The sequence below is a fragment of the Rhinatrema bivittatum genome, chromosome 4 (assembly GCF_901001135.1).
Source record: "Rhinatrema bivittatum chromosome 4, aRhiBiv1.1, whole genome shotgun sequence".
NCBI classification, from domain to species: domain Eukaryota; kingdom Metazoa; phylum Chordata; class Amphibia; order Gymnophiona; family Rhinatrematidae; genus Rhinatrema; species Rhinatrema bivittatum.
Window position 1 is genome coordinate 186,023,536 of NC_042618.1, and position 14,369 is coordinate 186,037,904.

The 14,369-nt window shown below is 51.8% G+C and overlaps 1 protein-coding gene across 13 annotated transcripts in view; it reads left to right on the top strand.

Moving 5' to 3' along the window:
• BPTF (bromodomain PHD finger transcription factor) overlaps positions 1-14,369 on the top strand; it is a 278,159-nt gene that overhangs the window by 86,546 nt on the left and 177,244 nt on the right. For all 13 annotated transcript variants that reach the window (XM_029599363.1, XM_029599362.1, XM_029599352.1 and 10 more), the window contains exons 7-10: positions 2,355-2,542; positions 2,712-3,067; positions 8,379-8,510; positions 8,709-8,838. In XM_029599363.1, the coding sequence (XP_029455223.1) occupies positions 2,355-2,542; positions 2,712-3,067; positions 8,379-8,510; positions 8,709-8,838 (806 nt within the window). The remainder of the gene's footprint in view (positions 1-2,354; positions 2,543-2,711; positions 3,068-8,378; positions 8,511-8,708; positions 8,839-14,369) is intronic.

Below are 14,369 nucleotides of genomic sequence, written 5' to 3' on the forward strand. Positions count from 1 at the left end.
GTTTATACCAGGACGTACGGCTGCTGATACTGTTCATAAAATAGTGGATATCATATGGTGGGTGAAAAACCAAAATATTCCATCTTTGTTCCTCACTATCAATGCTGAAAAAGCTTTTGACTTATTGGCTTTTGACTTATTCAAAACTTTAGAGAAGATGAATTTTGGGGACCATTTTTTTTTTTTACAGTGGACTCTGCTGTATTCCTATCCTAGAGCATGCATTAAAGTGAATGGGGGCTACACAGATACATTTTTGTTTTGTTTTATTATTCTTTATTGAATATTTTAACAAACTTACAAAGTATCCACTTTGAATAAGTAATATGGGTTTAACAATTGAAAAAAAAAAAATCACAAAAAGAAAGGCAATCTTTCATAATCACAATCTCACAATATCAATTGTTTCAAACCCTTTAGACCCCAATTCTCTGGGGGGAGGAGTAACTGCAAATTAAAGGAGACAAAAAGAAAATAAAAAAAGGGAATAAAATTCCCATAAAGAAAAGGCATCGTGTTAAACCAGATTACATATTATATAGACTATACATTGCCTATTACAGATGGTATTTTCTTTGCACGAGATAGGGCTGCCCTGTCACCTCTTTAGTTTGCTCTATTTTTAGAGCCGTTTGCCATCAGAATTAGGGCTAATACGGATATCCCAGAGTTTTTTTGGGGGGCCCTTTTCTACTAAATTATCTTTATTCGCGGATGATATGCTATTTACCCTAACGAATCCTCTAACGTTATTGCCAGCGACAGTGCAAGAACTGGAAATTTTTAGTTCGGATTCTGGATTAATTGGGATAACACTAAAATTTTGAATGTTAGTGTCCTGTGAAGGTGAGAGGACTTTTTGGGGTAAGTTCCCATTTAAGTGGGTTAGTCACAAGATAAAGTGTCTCAGGGTCTATATAGGCAGTAGGGGAAATCTTTTTCAGTTAAACTATCCTCCGTTAATGGCAAATATTTATAAAGGTATGGAGGCATCTAATCGTTGTTATATTTCTTGGCTGGGGAGAATAGCTACTATTAAGATGAACATTCTGCCACGGATTAACTGTCTTTTTCAAACACACCCAGTAAGTATACCTGTTAAGGTCCTGAAAGATTAGCAGAATAGATTGTCAAGATTTGGAAATGCTGGCAATAACTAAAGTCCTAGATTCTTGTCTGTTCATAAGCATTTTTTTTAGCATTACACAGTGCAAAACAGTAAATATAAGCTCACTTAGAGGTTAGCCTGTGGCCTTCAAACCATTCTCAGTAAATTCCATTCCTGGACACAGACAACTTATAGGGAACTCATATTAGTAAACAGCAGAAATAAAAAAAAGTGTTCTGATTAACAGGCTGAAAGCAATGTGAGTAATGCCACTAAAACCTATCAATTAACTACATATGTTGCTCTCCTGGTGCATCTGGTCAGGTGACCATCATTAGGAATACCTAAGCCCCATCTAAGCTTTATTTCATCTGCAGTTTGGTTGACCCAGAAGTCTGTCCAATTTTAAATCATTAGCAGGGTGTGCCTCCAGGCTGCCAGGAACCACTGTGGTACGTCTCACTAACTTCCGTCATCCTTTGCAATCTCCATATTGGGTGGTTGTATATGTGGCTGATCTGTCTTTTGGGGGACACCCAAAAATGCATATCCCACTTGTCCAGTCTGGTCTGTCTGAATTCAAGGAAAGAAAATTATCAGGTAGGTAGTAATTTCACCTTTCCCTTCCTCCCTTTCCAAAACGTTTCTTCTTCACAGCCCAACAGAAGGGGGTGCTGCCTCAGGCTACAGCATCTCCTCCTCAATGGCCTGATGACAATGATTTTTCCTCCTCAGTAGCCTGCAGTGTTTCCGTCTCTCTCTTACAAAGCTATTAAAGCTGCTTGCAGTTAACAATCTTGGGCGTGAGATTCTAGAGAGTTGATTGTAACCAGACCCCACCTCCATGATTTATGAATCTAGGCCTTGGCCACATTTTTAATGTAATTTAATGACTTTAAATGACCTGATTTTAGGTACTGTCAGTTAAAAGAAAAGCAAGGTAGTTGGATATTTTATATATTTGGATGTTTTTATATTCCGTTTTTCGGCACTTCAAAGTGTACATCAAAGCAGAGATGCTAACTTGATAAAACAAATGAGTTTTAGAGGTATTGAGCTGATAAAATCCCTTCCTCTTGCTGTGAGCAGTTAATAAAAACTTATATCTGTTAAATAGTCATAACTGCCTTGTTTTCCTTTTCTTATTTTATTTTTGGTGGACCAACTATATCTAGGAGAGAGGGGGATATTGTTGGTCCTTTTTTTTTTTGAGAACTAGTGATTGACTTGTTTACTTTATTACCAGGTGATCTTAAGTCAGAGAAGACCAATGGTGAAATGGGTGACACTTCAGGCACAGGGAAAGGCACCTCCCTTTCAACACGCATGGTGACAAGGTTACGAAATCCTGACAGCAAACTGAGTCAACTCAAGAGTCAGCAGGTTGCCGCTGCAGCACACGAAGCAAATAAAGTATACAAGGAAGGCCGAGAGGTCCGTGTTCACTCTATTTTTCTCTTAAAAAATGAAATAATCCAACATCTTCAGTGTTGAGCCTCCGAGTTTATCCTTGAACTGATAGGCATATTGTGTTTCAGTACTATTCTTGTACGTTAAATGTTTTTCTTTCTTTTCTCTCTCTTTTTTTCTTTTTTTAAATAAGGTCCTGGTTGTGAACTCACAAGGAGAAATATCTCGGCTAAGCACCAGGAAAGAAATTGTGATGAAGGGAAATATTAACAATTATTTTAAGCTAGGTCAAGAGGGGAAATATCGGGTCTACCACAATCAGTATACCACCAATTCCTTTGCACTAAACAAACACCAGCACAGAGAGGACCACGATAAGAGGCGGCATCTCTCCCACAAGTTCTGTCTGACACCTTCTGGAGACTTCAAGTGGAACGGTTCTGTACATGGGTCCAAGGTTCTGACCATATCCACTCTAAGACTAACTATTATCCAGCTAGAAAATAACATTCCAGCATCATTCCTTCATCCTAACTGGGCATCTCACAGGTAAAGCAAAACTATATTGTGTGTTTCATTTTGCCTTGCATGGTTCTCAAGCTATCATTGTATTAGATTTTTATTTTCTCCAAGGATAAACAGGATGGTAGTCCTCACACATAGGTGACATCAGATGAAGCCTGGCACGGAAAACTTTTGTCAAAGTTTCTAGAAACTTTGATAGACGCACTGACCATGCCCAGCATGACGCTAACCACGCATCCAGGTAAGGTCCTCTTCAGTCTCTCTCTCTTTCAGCGAAGTTTAAACTTTGCAGTCGTGGAGCTCGCGCTTTGTTTCTTGAAATTTTGAGTTTTTCATCTTCCAGTGTTGTCAGGTCCCTTTGTGTTTCGCGGTTTTTCCCTCCTCAGCTTTCGGTATGTTTTTTTTAGGGCAGTCAACAGTCTATCACCGATGGTGTCGCCTCCTGGTGTCCACCGGCCATCGACCGCGCGCCGCGTTCTGTTTTTTTTTGTCATGGCATTGTCCGGGTTTCGTCAGTGCTCCCAGTGCCCCTGGACTATGGCCATCACAGATCCCCACAAGGTCTGTGGTCTCTGTCTGGGGCATCGCATGATGTCTGTGGTGGTGATCTTTGTGCCCAGATGACCCCCAAGGGGTCCAAGAAATCAGATCCGCCGTCAGCGTCCAGGACTTCTACTCCACAGATGGAAGTCCCAGCATCAGCTCCCTTGATATTGCCTCCACTGCTGTTCATCAATCCTGAGGTAGGAACAGGGGACCAAGCATGTTCGATGTCTTCCTAGTCTAGGAAAGGCTCTTCTCCGTCGCCGTTGGTTCTGGGTAAAGACAGAGGTGAGTACCAGGAGAAGTCGAGGAAGCACAGACACCTCCTCCAAGTCAAACCACTGAAAGGCATCGATTGCATCGGTCCCTTCCCCAAAGGTGCAGAGTAAGCAATTCCCAGCAGTCCTTCTGAGGACTCTCTGAGGCCTCCACTGGTGCTGGTGAAGCGTTCAGTGTCACCCCGAGACTCGGGGGTCGCTCTGATTCCTCTGCCTCTTCCTCCTCAGGCTGTTCTATCCTCGGCAGCTTTTGAGGAGGAGTTAGAGAGGCGTGTGCAGTTGGCGGTCAGCCGTGCACTGCAGGGCATCGAGCCTCCAGTTCCACCGGGACTGCCACCGCTGCAAGAGCAGACTCCAGTGGTCTTGCACCTCTCCTGGAGCAGCTGGATAGCTCAGTGTATTGCCGACGCAGCCAGCTCAGATGCCCTAAGCCTTTTTGCGCTCGAGGAGAGCATCGCTGCTGCTGCCTCCGGTTCCCATTCTGGTAAGTGATTCCTCAGATGAGGAAAGGCCATTGGGGTCGACAGTGCCCTGCTTGCACATGATGCCCCGACAACCTTCGGCTGTCCCGGGGCCATTGGGACTGATACCATCTGTGCCCCCAGTGCGCCCGAAGGTGGTGGATCCATCGGTGCCCATACAGCCCGAATCCTTCTGGGACATCACTTCCACCTTAGATTCCACCGGGGCCCGCATGGTCCCCTGGCTCGATGCTTAAGGCACAGGTGGGTGCTCCCCCCCCCCCCCCCCCCCAGGCTCCAGACGTTAAAAGTGAAGGGGAGGCATCTTTTTCCTCCATGGAGGATTTGCCTTTGGTTTCCTCCCCAACTGAGGAGATGATCTTTCTTTCATGGGGTTCGTTAAGGCCATGACTGAGTCTGTGCCTTTCCAGCTTTTAATGGGGCAGAATTCTCGGCACAGGATGTTGGAGGTCCTGCATTTTCTAGATGCTGATAAGGTTGTGACTGTCCCAGTCCATGACATCTTTTAAGGAGCTGGTAACCCAACTTTGAGAATGCCCCATCTCTGTTCCTCCTGTGAATCGCAAGATGGACACAGTCTACCTGGTCCAGCCTACCACCAGTGTTGAACGTCGGCCATTTCCTCACCAATCGGTGGTGGTGGAATCGGCCCTAAAGAAGGCAAAGAGGCTTCACACTCATGCCTCTGCCCCATATGGGCCGCGAGCATAGAGCTCTGAATGCGCTCGGGTACCGGGTGTTTCAAGGCTCTATGTTAGTGGCCAGGATCGCTTGCTGTCAACTCTGTATAGGTCAGTACTCCAGGAACCTCTGGAAACAAGCCAAAGAGTTGGGGGAACGCCTCCTGCAACAATTTATTGGGAATTTCAGAAGGTTGCACAGCAAGGCCTGGAATGTGATAAACACGAGATCTGGTCTGCGAACAACGTGTTCAAGACAGCTATGAGAATTGCCGCAGCAGGCATTGGGGCTTGTCGTATGTCTTGACTGTACCTCCGATCTGCGCCCCGAGGTCCAGGACCATCTGGCAGATCTGCGTTATACGGGTGAAAACATGTTCGGGGACAAGATTAGAGGCAGTGACATAACTGAAGGACTATCATGAAATCCTTCAACATTTGTCAGACACCTAGCCTTCCAGCAAAAAGCCTCCTGGATAAGTATCCAAGGCGGCCTTTTTACTGGCTACGCAAGATTTATCCGCTGGCCTCTAGTTCGAGTTCTCTGCGATCTCCGGCAAGACCAAGGGTGCAACAACCTCGTATGCCCTGTCTGACTCCAGCCCCGCCACAAAACCCCATCACGGGATATTGACTGGCGGCCAGGGAGCGTGTGCCAGCTTCCCTTGCCATATGGTGTCAAACACCCCCCCCCCTCCACAGTGCGGGGCCGCCTGCAGTTATTTGCAGACCGATGGACGTTAATTACATCGGACCTCTGGGTCCTGACCATTGTATGGCAGGGGTACAAATTGCATTTCCAGCAAGTTCCACCCCTCTCTCCTCCATGTCCATGGTGGAAAGAAGTAAGGAACCAACAGGTGCTTCAAGTACAGCTCTTCGCCCTCTTAAGAACATAAGAACATAAGAAAATGCCATACTGGGTCAGACCAAGGGTCCATCAAGCCCAGCATCCTGTTTCCAACAGTGGCCAATCCAGGCCATAAGAACCTGGCAAGTACCCAAAAACTAAGTCTCTTAATGGATTGAGTAGTCGAACCAATCCTGCCGAGTCAGCAGGGGAACGGGTTCTACTCCAGGTATTTCCTGATTCCCAATAAAACTGGTGGCCTTCACCCTATTCTGGATCTGAGGGCGTTGAATCAGTTTCTGGTCAGAGAGAAGTTCAAAATGGTCTCGTTGGGCACTTTGATTCCCCTCCTCAAGGCGGGAGACTGGCTCTGCTCCCTCGATCTCAGACGCATATACCCATATTCCCGTTTCTCTGGTATCTACGATACCATAGGTATCTACGATTTCTGGTAGAGGAGGAACACTACCAGTATCGCGTACTGCCCTTTGGCCTAGCATTAGCACCCCGGGTTTTCACCAAATGCTTGGCGGTAGTGGGGGCCTATCTTCGGAGGTGAGGGTTTCATGTCTTCCCTTACTTCGATTGGCTTATCAAGGGTGACTCCAGGCAGGGGGCACTGCGTTCCCTGCAGGTCACAATAAGCGTCTTGGAAAATCTGGGATTTCTTATCAGCTATCTGAAATCCCATCTCCAGCCATCGTTACAACTGGACTTCATCAGGGCCAGGCTAGACACCATCCAGAAGAAGGCTTTTCTGCCTCAACACAGGAGACTCTGGATGCCCTTGCTCAGGTAGTCTCCAGTCGCCCCCATGTCTCAGCACATCAGTTCCTATGACTTCTGAGTCATATGGTGGCGACTGGGCACATTACGCTATTTGCTCAGCTTCTCATGTGGAGGGCTCAGTGGACAGTATGCTCCTAGCGGTGTCAAGCCACCCAGGATCTTCGGGCTTGTGTCCTGATCACCACTCCCCTTCGGTAATCCCTCGTGTGGTGGGCAAACCCATCCAATCTGGAGCAGGGGATGCCCTTCTGGAGCCCGCAGCCCCAGATTGTCCTCACCACGTACGCGTCTCACACAGGATGGGGAGCCCATGTTGCAGACCTCCACACTCGGTCTTTGGTCCATGCAGGAGGCACAGTCGCAGATAAACTTCCTGGAATTATGGGCGATCTGGTATGCCCTGAAGGCGTTCAGAGAGCACATGCACAACAAAGTGGTCCCAGTTCAGACCGACAATCAGGTGGTATCTGAACAAGCAGGGAGTAACAGGGTCGTACGTCCTCTGTCAGGAAGCAATCCAGATTTGGTCATGGGCCCTTGAGAATAGCATTCTCTGGGTGGTCTATCTCTGGGACAGACAACGGCTTAGCGGACTCCTTGAGTCGGGCCTTCCGACCTCATAAGTGGTCCCTCAATCAAGAGGCAGTGAACTGCATCTTTTGCTTGTGAGGGACCCCAGACATGGACCTGTTTGCTTCCCCAGAAAACAAGAAAATGGATCGATTCTGCTCCCTGGGGCTGGGTGAGCAGATCATCGGTGTCGGATGCATTTTCACTTCACTGGGGCACCAGTCTAGTGTACGCTTACCCTCCCTTTCCACTGATCTCATAAACACTCCAAAAGCTCCAACAGGACTGAGGTACCATGATACTGGTCGCACCTTTTTGGCCTCACCAAGTCTGGTTCCCGCTTCTGCTGGAGCTGGCCTCGCGTCCTCTGATCCGGTTAAAGACTGCTCTGGACCTAATCTCTCTGGATCAGGGCAAGCTTCACCACCCCAACCTCCAAGCCCTGTCTCTCATGGCTTGGATGTTGACCGGGTGACGGTACAGGCTCTGGGCCTTTTGGAAGGTGTATCTCGAGTCCTCTTGGAGTCCAGAAAGCCCTCCACGAGAAAATCTTACAATATCAAGTGGAAACTGTTTTCATCTTGGTGTGTGGGACATGGTCTGGATCCCTTCTCTTGTTCCCCACTGGAGCTTTTGAACTACCTATTGCACCTCTGAGTCTGGTCTGCAGACCACTTCGGTGAGGATCACTCTGTTATAAGACTGAAGAGGGGACCCCACATGGACATGTGGTTAACGGCATTCTGGGTATGCTCAGTGTGTCTGTCAAAGTTTCTGGAAAGTTTCCGTGCCAGGCTCTATCTGATGATGTCACCAATGTGTGAGGACTAACATCCTGCTGTCCTTGAAGAATACCTGTTACAGGAAAGCAACTCTGCTTTCTGTTTGTCCTGTCATGGAGTGCTTCCTCACTATATTCCAGATGCTTCCTTGAGTGCACAACTTTTAGCACTGTGCAGGGGACTTGTTGCTCTGACAATGCAGCTTCTTTGAGAGCTATGTTCAGTTCTGTGGTTTTGCCACTACTGGTTGGCTGTAAAGAACTAAGTTAGAAATCAAAGTGCTTCAAGCTTAGAGGCAAAGAAAAGTCACAACTGATCTCTTATTAATATGGAGATTGTTTCACCTTATTTCCAATTGTAGGTCTAACTGGATCAAGGCTGTCCAGATGTGTAGCAAACCACGAGAATTTGCCCTGGCATTGGCTATACTGGAGTGTGCAATTAAACCAGTCGTCATGCTGCCAATCTGGCGGGATGCTCTGGGTCATACCAGGTAAGTCCAGATTGTATTTTTTAAAAATGTAATGAAGAAAGTAACATGAAAGTACATCTGCATTCCATTGTCTTCCCAGTAATTCATCTAACTAATGAAATGATATTGGAGTTTTTGAGAGAGAATTTTCCGATTTTTGAAATTTGGGCAGCGCTCTTGTACCTGCTTTTATGGTGAGCATTTGTTTTACGTTCTCAGGATGCTCAGGATGACATCAATTGAAAGGGAAGAAAAAGAGAAGGTGAAAAAAAGAGAGAGAAAGCAGGAGGAGGAAGAAACTATGCAGCAGGCAACCTGGGTGAAATATACATTTCCCGTTAAACATCAGGTAACTTGCTTAGTTTCCAGCTTGGGTGTAGGGTACTGTAAGAGGTGTTCCCTGTACGTACAGGATCAGTCCAGACTGTGGGTTATGTCCCCCGTCCAGCAGATGGAGTCAGAGTAAACTTTGGAGGGTGCTGGTATATAAGCCGGTGCACCCTCCTAGATCCCCAGTATCTCTCTGACTCCAGCAGATGTGAGGAGGGGAACCCGTTGTTCCCCCTACTTAGTGTTTCTATGCTATAGTTATAGACTTTATTCTTCTCTTTTTCTTGTTGGTGGATCAAGTTAAAAAAAAAAAAAAAATAGAAGGGGTTGTTCCTGTCAGTAGGAGCCGTTTGTGTCTGGCTCCTGTGCTCTACCTGCCATCGGGACTGCCTCTTCCTTTTCCCTTCTTCGCTCACTCTGGTGATCATCAGGGGTAAGCTTGGGGGAGGTTTTGTTTTATTTCCTTCCTTTTTTCAGCTTAGGTTCGGCGCAGAGGTGGATGCTGGTGGCGCCAGCCTCTCCCCTCCTCCCTCTGCGGTTTTTTGTCTCACCTCCCCCGCGGCCCTGCGACATTGCATTCCCCGGGGCCACAGGCGGCACGGAGGTCCCATTCCCCTGCCGCCCCAGGGGTTGAGGGTGGTCTGGCAGTTGAGCGAGGGCACGGGAGGTCCGCTCCTCCCGCGGCACGATCTCCTGCTCGCCGCTCTCGGCGTTTGGCACCCGTCTGTCACCTAGCGCGATGCAACGCGCCCGTTGCCCGTCCTGCGGCGGCCCGAGTCAGGGCGCATCGAGGGACGCTTCATGCGGTCGGTGCCTCCCCGGGGGGGAGACGAGCTCCGCTCCACCGACGATTTCCCCGCCGCGCTCGGAGCGCCGCGGGCCTCGGGGGATAGCCCCGCCCCCATCCTTGGCGGGAGCGGCGGCCATTTTGGAATTGGAAGGCAGCGTGGGCTCAGACGCGGAGGAGCAGACAGAGTATTTCTTGCCGCTCGCACCCCCGAGTTTGGATTCGGGGCCTCTCCCTTCCACGTCCAGCCTCTCCAGGGACCCCTTGCCCCCCCCACCGGCGGGGCCGCTCAGTTTCTCCGCGGATTTCGTGGTGCTCATGCACCAGGCCTACCTACAGAGTTTGAATCCGCAGGGGGGCCAGCCGGCTCTCCTTCTCCTGCTAAGGCTCCCAGGCTCTCGGGCGCTGCGGCTTCGGGACAGGGGGCCGTGGGGGGCGGCCCCAGGTTGCCCCTGAGTGTACCCCTAGCCCTGGGTGGAACGACACCTGCACCGGCCCAGGGGGGTGACCCAGCGTTGCAAGTGGACGATGACCCGAGCTTGGCAGCGCACCTGGAATGCGATGACCCACGGGTGCTCCGCATTTTCCGCAAGGAGGAATTGGCGGACCTCATTCCTCACGTTCTCCAGGAATTGGACCGCGATCCTCCCGTTGAGCCTCCGGGACCCCCGGCCCCCTCCGTGGCCTCCGCGACCACCAAGGGAGATCCCGTCTTGGCGGGCTTGCGTCCCCTGGCAAGGACCTTTCCCATTCACGATTCCTTTCTCCAGCTTCTCGTACGGGAATGGGACAACCCGGAGGCGTCCCTTCGGGTTAGCAGGGCTATGGACAAGCTCTATCCTCTCCCGGGGGACTTCCTGGACCTTCTCAAGGTCCCCAAGGTGGATTCGGCGGTGTCCGCAGTCACGAAGAGAACTACCATCCCGGTCACCGGGGGAACTGCGCTTCGGGACATACAGGATAGAAAACTGGAGGTCGCCCTCAAGAAGATCTTTGAGGTCTCGGCGCTGGGGGTCCGGGCAGCCATCTGCGGTTCTCTTACCCAGAGAGCCGGTCTCCGATGGGTCCAACAGCTCCTCACCTCCCAACAGTTGCCACCTGGGAAGGCGGCCCAGGCAGACCGTCTGGAGGCGGTCATTGCTTACGGGGCAGATACGTTGCACGACCTGCTGCGGGTCCTGGCGAGGACCATGGCATCAGCTGTTTCCGCCAGGCGCCTTCTGTGGCTCCGCAACTGGGCAGCGGACGCTTCCTCCAAGGCTAGCCTGGGGGCTTTGCCTTTCAAGGGCAGGTTTCTCTTTGGCGAGGACCTCGATCAAATCATCAAGACCCTGGGGGAAAATTCGGTCCACAGGTTGCCTGAGGATCGCCAGCGTGGTTTTCGTCCGTCTCCTGGGATTTCCAGGTCTCGGTACCGTAATCAGAGGCGTTACCGGGGATCCAGGCCACAAGGCCCGAGGACACCATCAACTCGGTCACAGACGTGGACTCGGCCCTTTTGAGGGCGCAGGCCCGCCAGGGACTCTTCGACCCAGGGGGCCTCTGGTAAGCCTCAATGATGCCAGGCCGGTCCACACCTCGATACCCCGGATTGGAGGTCGCATCGCTTTGTTTCTCGAGGAGTGGACTCTCATCACCACGGACCAATGGGTCCTCGACATCCTAAGACACGGTTACGCGTTGGAATTTGTTCAGTTGCCCAGGGACCGGTTCGTCTTCTCTCCCTGCGGGTCAAGTCACAAGCGCCTGGGGGTACAACACACGCTGGACAGGCTCCTGGACCTGGGAGCCATCTCGCCCGTCCCCTCAGGAGAGGTGGGCTCGGGGCATTATTCGATTTACTTCGTGGTTCCCAAAAAGGACGGATCCTTTCGTCCCATTCTGGACCTCAAGGAAGTCAACAAGATGCTCCGGGTCTCCAAGTTTTGCATGGAAACGCTCCGATCTGTCATTGCGGCGGTGCATCAGGGGGAGTTCCTGGCCTCCCTCGATCTCACGGAAGCATACTTGCATATTCCGATCCATCCGGCGCATTGGAGATTCCTTCGCTTCAAGATCCTGGGTCAACACGTTCAGTTTCGGGCGCTGCCCTTCGGGCTGGCGACCGCACCCAGAACCTTTACCAAGGTCATGGTGGTGGTAGCCGCCGCACTCCGTCGGGAAGGCATCTTGGTTCACCCTTACCTGGACGACTGGCTCTTCCGAGCGAAGTCTCTGCCGCAGGGACGGGCGGCGGTCGACAGGGTGGTGACCTTCTTGCAATCTCTCGGCTGGGTGGTGAACTTCAGCAAGACCAGCCTGCGGCCGGCCCAACAGTTGGATTTCCTGGGGGCGCGTTTCGACACGGCACAGGGCAAGGTCTTCCTGCGTCCGGACAAGGCACAATCACTGCGGGATCAGATCATCCGGTTTGCCTCTCTTCCGGTGCACACGGCGTGGGATTACCTCCAGGTCCTGGGCTCCATGGCTTTCGCTATAAGCCTAGTGCCCTGGGCCTTTGCTCACCTGCGGCCTCTGCAAATGTCCCTGCTCTCGAGGTGGAAACCGGTTTCTCGGGATTACCAGGCGATTCTTCCACTTACTCCAACCGCCAGGTCCAGCCTGGGCTGTTGGCTGGATTCCAGGAACTTGGCTCAAGGCTGCCCTCTGGAGACGCCGGACTGGGTAGTGGTCACTACCGATGCCAGTCTATCCGGTTGGGGGGCAGTGTGTCTCAGGAGCTCGGCCCAGGGAAGGTGGACAAAGGATCAGGCGACCTGGCCGATCAACCGCCTGGCAACCAGAGCAGTTCGTCTTGCCCTCGTGCAGTTTTTGCCTCTGATCAGGGGTCGAGCGGTCCGAGTCCTCTCGGACAATGTGACGACGGTGGCTTACATCAACCGGCAAGGGGGCACCAGGAGCCGCCTGGTAGCTCTGAAAGCCGCGCAGCTGATGGCGTGGGCGGAACGTTTCCTAGACCAGCTGGCGGCATCCCACATTGCCGGGGTGGACAACATCCAGGCAGACTTTTTGAGCCGCCAGGTCCTGGACCCCGGGGAATGGTCTCTCTCAGACGAGGCGATGGCACTCATCTCCCGACGTTGGGGGACGCCCGCGATGGATCTCATGGCGTCCGCCTCCAACGCAAAGGCTCCCCGGTTCTTCAGTCGCAGAAGGGAGCACGGCGCGGAAGGCGTCGATGCTCTGGTTCTCCCTTAGCCTCCTCAGCTCCTACTCTACGTCTTTCCCCCCTGGCCTCTGGTGGGAAAGGTGATCCGGAGGATCGAGCGGCACCACAGTCGGGTCATCCTGGTGGCTCCCGAATGGCCGCAGCGCCCATGGTTCGCCGACCTCCTCAGCGTGACGGTGGACGGTCCTCTGCGGCTCGCGCACCTCCCGCGACTCCTTCATCAGGGTCCGGTATTTTCGGAGTAGGCGGCACACTTTTGTCTTGCGGCGTGGCTTTTGAACGGAGGGGGCTCCTGAGCAGAGGCTACGCTCTCCCCGTGGTGGATACTCTCCTCAAGGCGCGCAAGACCTCAACATCGGTTGCCTATGTACGTGTATGGAAGGTATTCGAGGTTTGGTGCGCGGCGCGGGGTGCCCTCGCGACCGCAGCTTCCCGACAACAGATCCTGGCGTTTCTGCAGGAGGGACTTGAGAAGGGTCTCTCCTACAATTCGTTGAGAGTGCAGGTGTCCGCACTAGCTTCCTTGGCTCGCGCCTCGGGAAGGTCAGACCCGTCGTTCCATCCGGACATTTCACGGTTCCTCAGGGGAGTCAAGCACTTGCGGCCGCCGGTGCGTCCTCTCTGTCTGTCCTGGAACTTCAATTTGGTGTTACGAGCCCTGGGAGGGCCCCCCTTCGAGCCCTTGCAGCAGGCTTCCCTTAAGGACGTCACTCTAAAGGCGATTTTCCTGGTTGCCATAACCTCGGCACGGCGTGTTTCAGAGCTACAGGCGCTGTCGTGCAGGGAGCCTTTCCTGCGATTTATGGACTCCGGGGTTGCCCTGCGAACAGTACCTTCGTTCCTGCCTAAGGTGGTTTCTTCGTTTCACATGAACCAGGTAGTGGAACTTCCATCCTTTCCGGCGGACGCCCCTCCGGCCCTTCGGCGCCTGGATGTGAAACGGACGCTTCTTCGCTACTTGGAGGTGACGAATGAGTTCTGGGTCTCCGATCATCTCTTCGTTCTATGGTCCGGAGCTAGGAAGGGCCAACAGGCGTCGAAGACTACAATCGCGCGCTGGCTCAAGGAAGTGGTGGCTTCCGCGTACATTGGGTCGGGGAAGGAACCCCCGGCGGGCATCAAGGCCCATTCTCTGTGAGCCCAGGCCGCTTCCTGCGCTGAGTCTCAACTCGTCTCCGTTCAGGAGATCTGTCGGGCGGCGACTTGGAAGTCTCTACACACTTTTTCCAGGCATTACCGGCTCCATGCCCCGGTACTGGAGTCTGGTTCATTTGGGGACAGGGTGATCCGAGCAGGGTTCTCAGGGACCCACCCGGTTTAGGGAAGCTTTGGTACATCCCACCGTCTGGACTGATCCTGTACGTACAGGGAAAAGAAAATTACTTCTTACCTGCTAATTTTCGTTCCTGTAATACTAAGGATCAGTCCAGACGCCCACCCTGTTTGGGGTAGTTCTAGGGGTGAACCTGCTCGGCTATTCTCTTCTGTCCCGCTGTACTCTGTTCTTCCTCCTCGGGGGTTCTTGACTTGTGTCTTGTTCATGTTCGGCAGTTCTCATTGCATGTTGCACGTTTTGTTCCATGTTTGCGTTTCT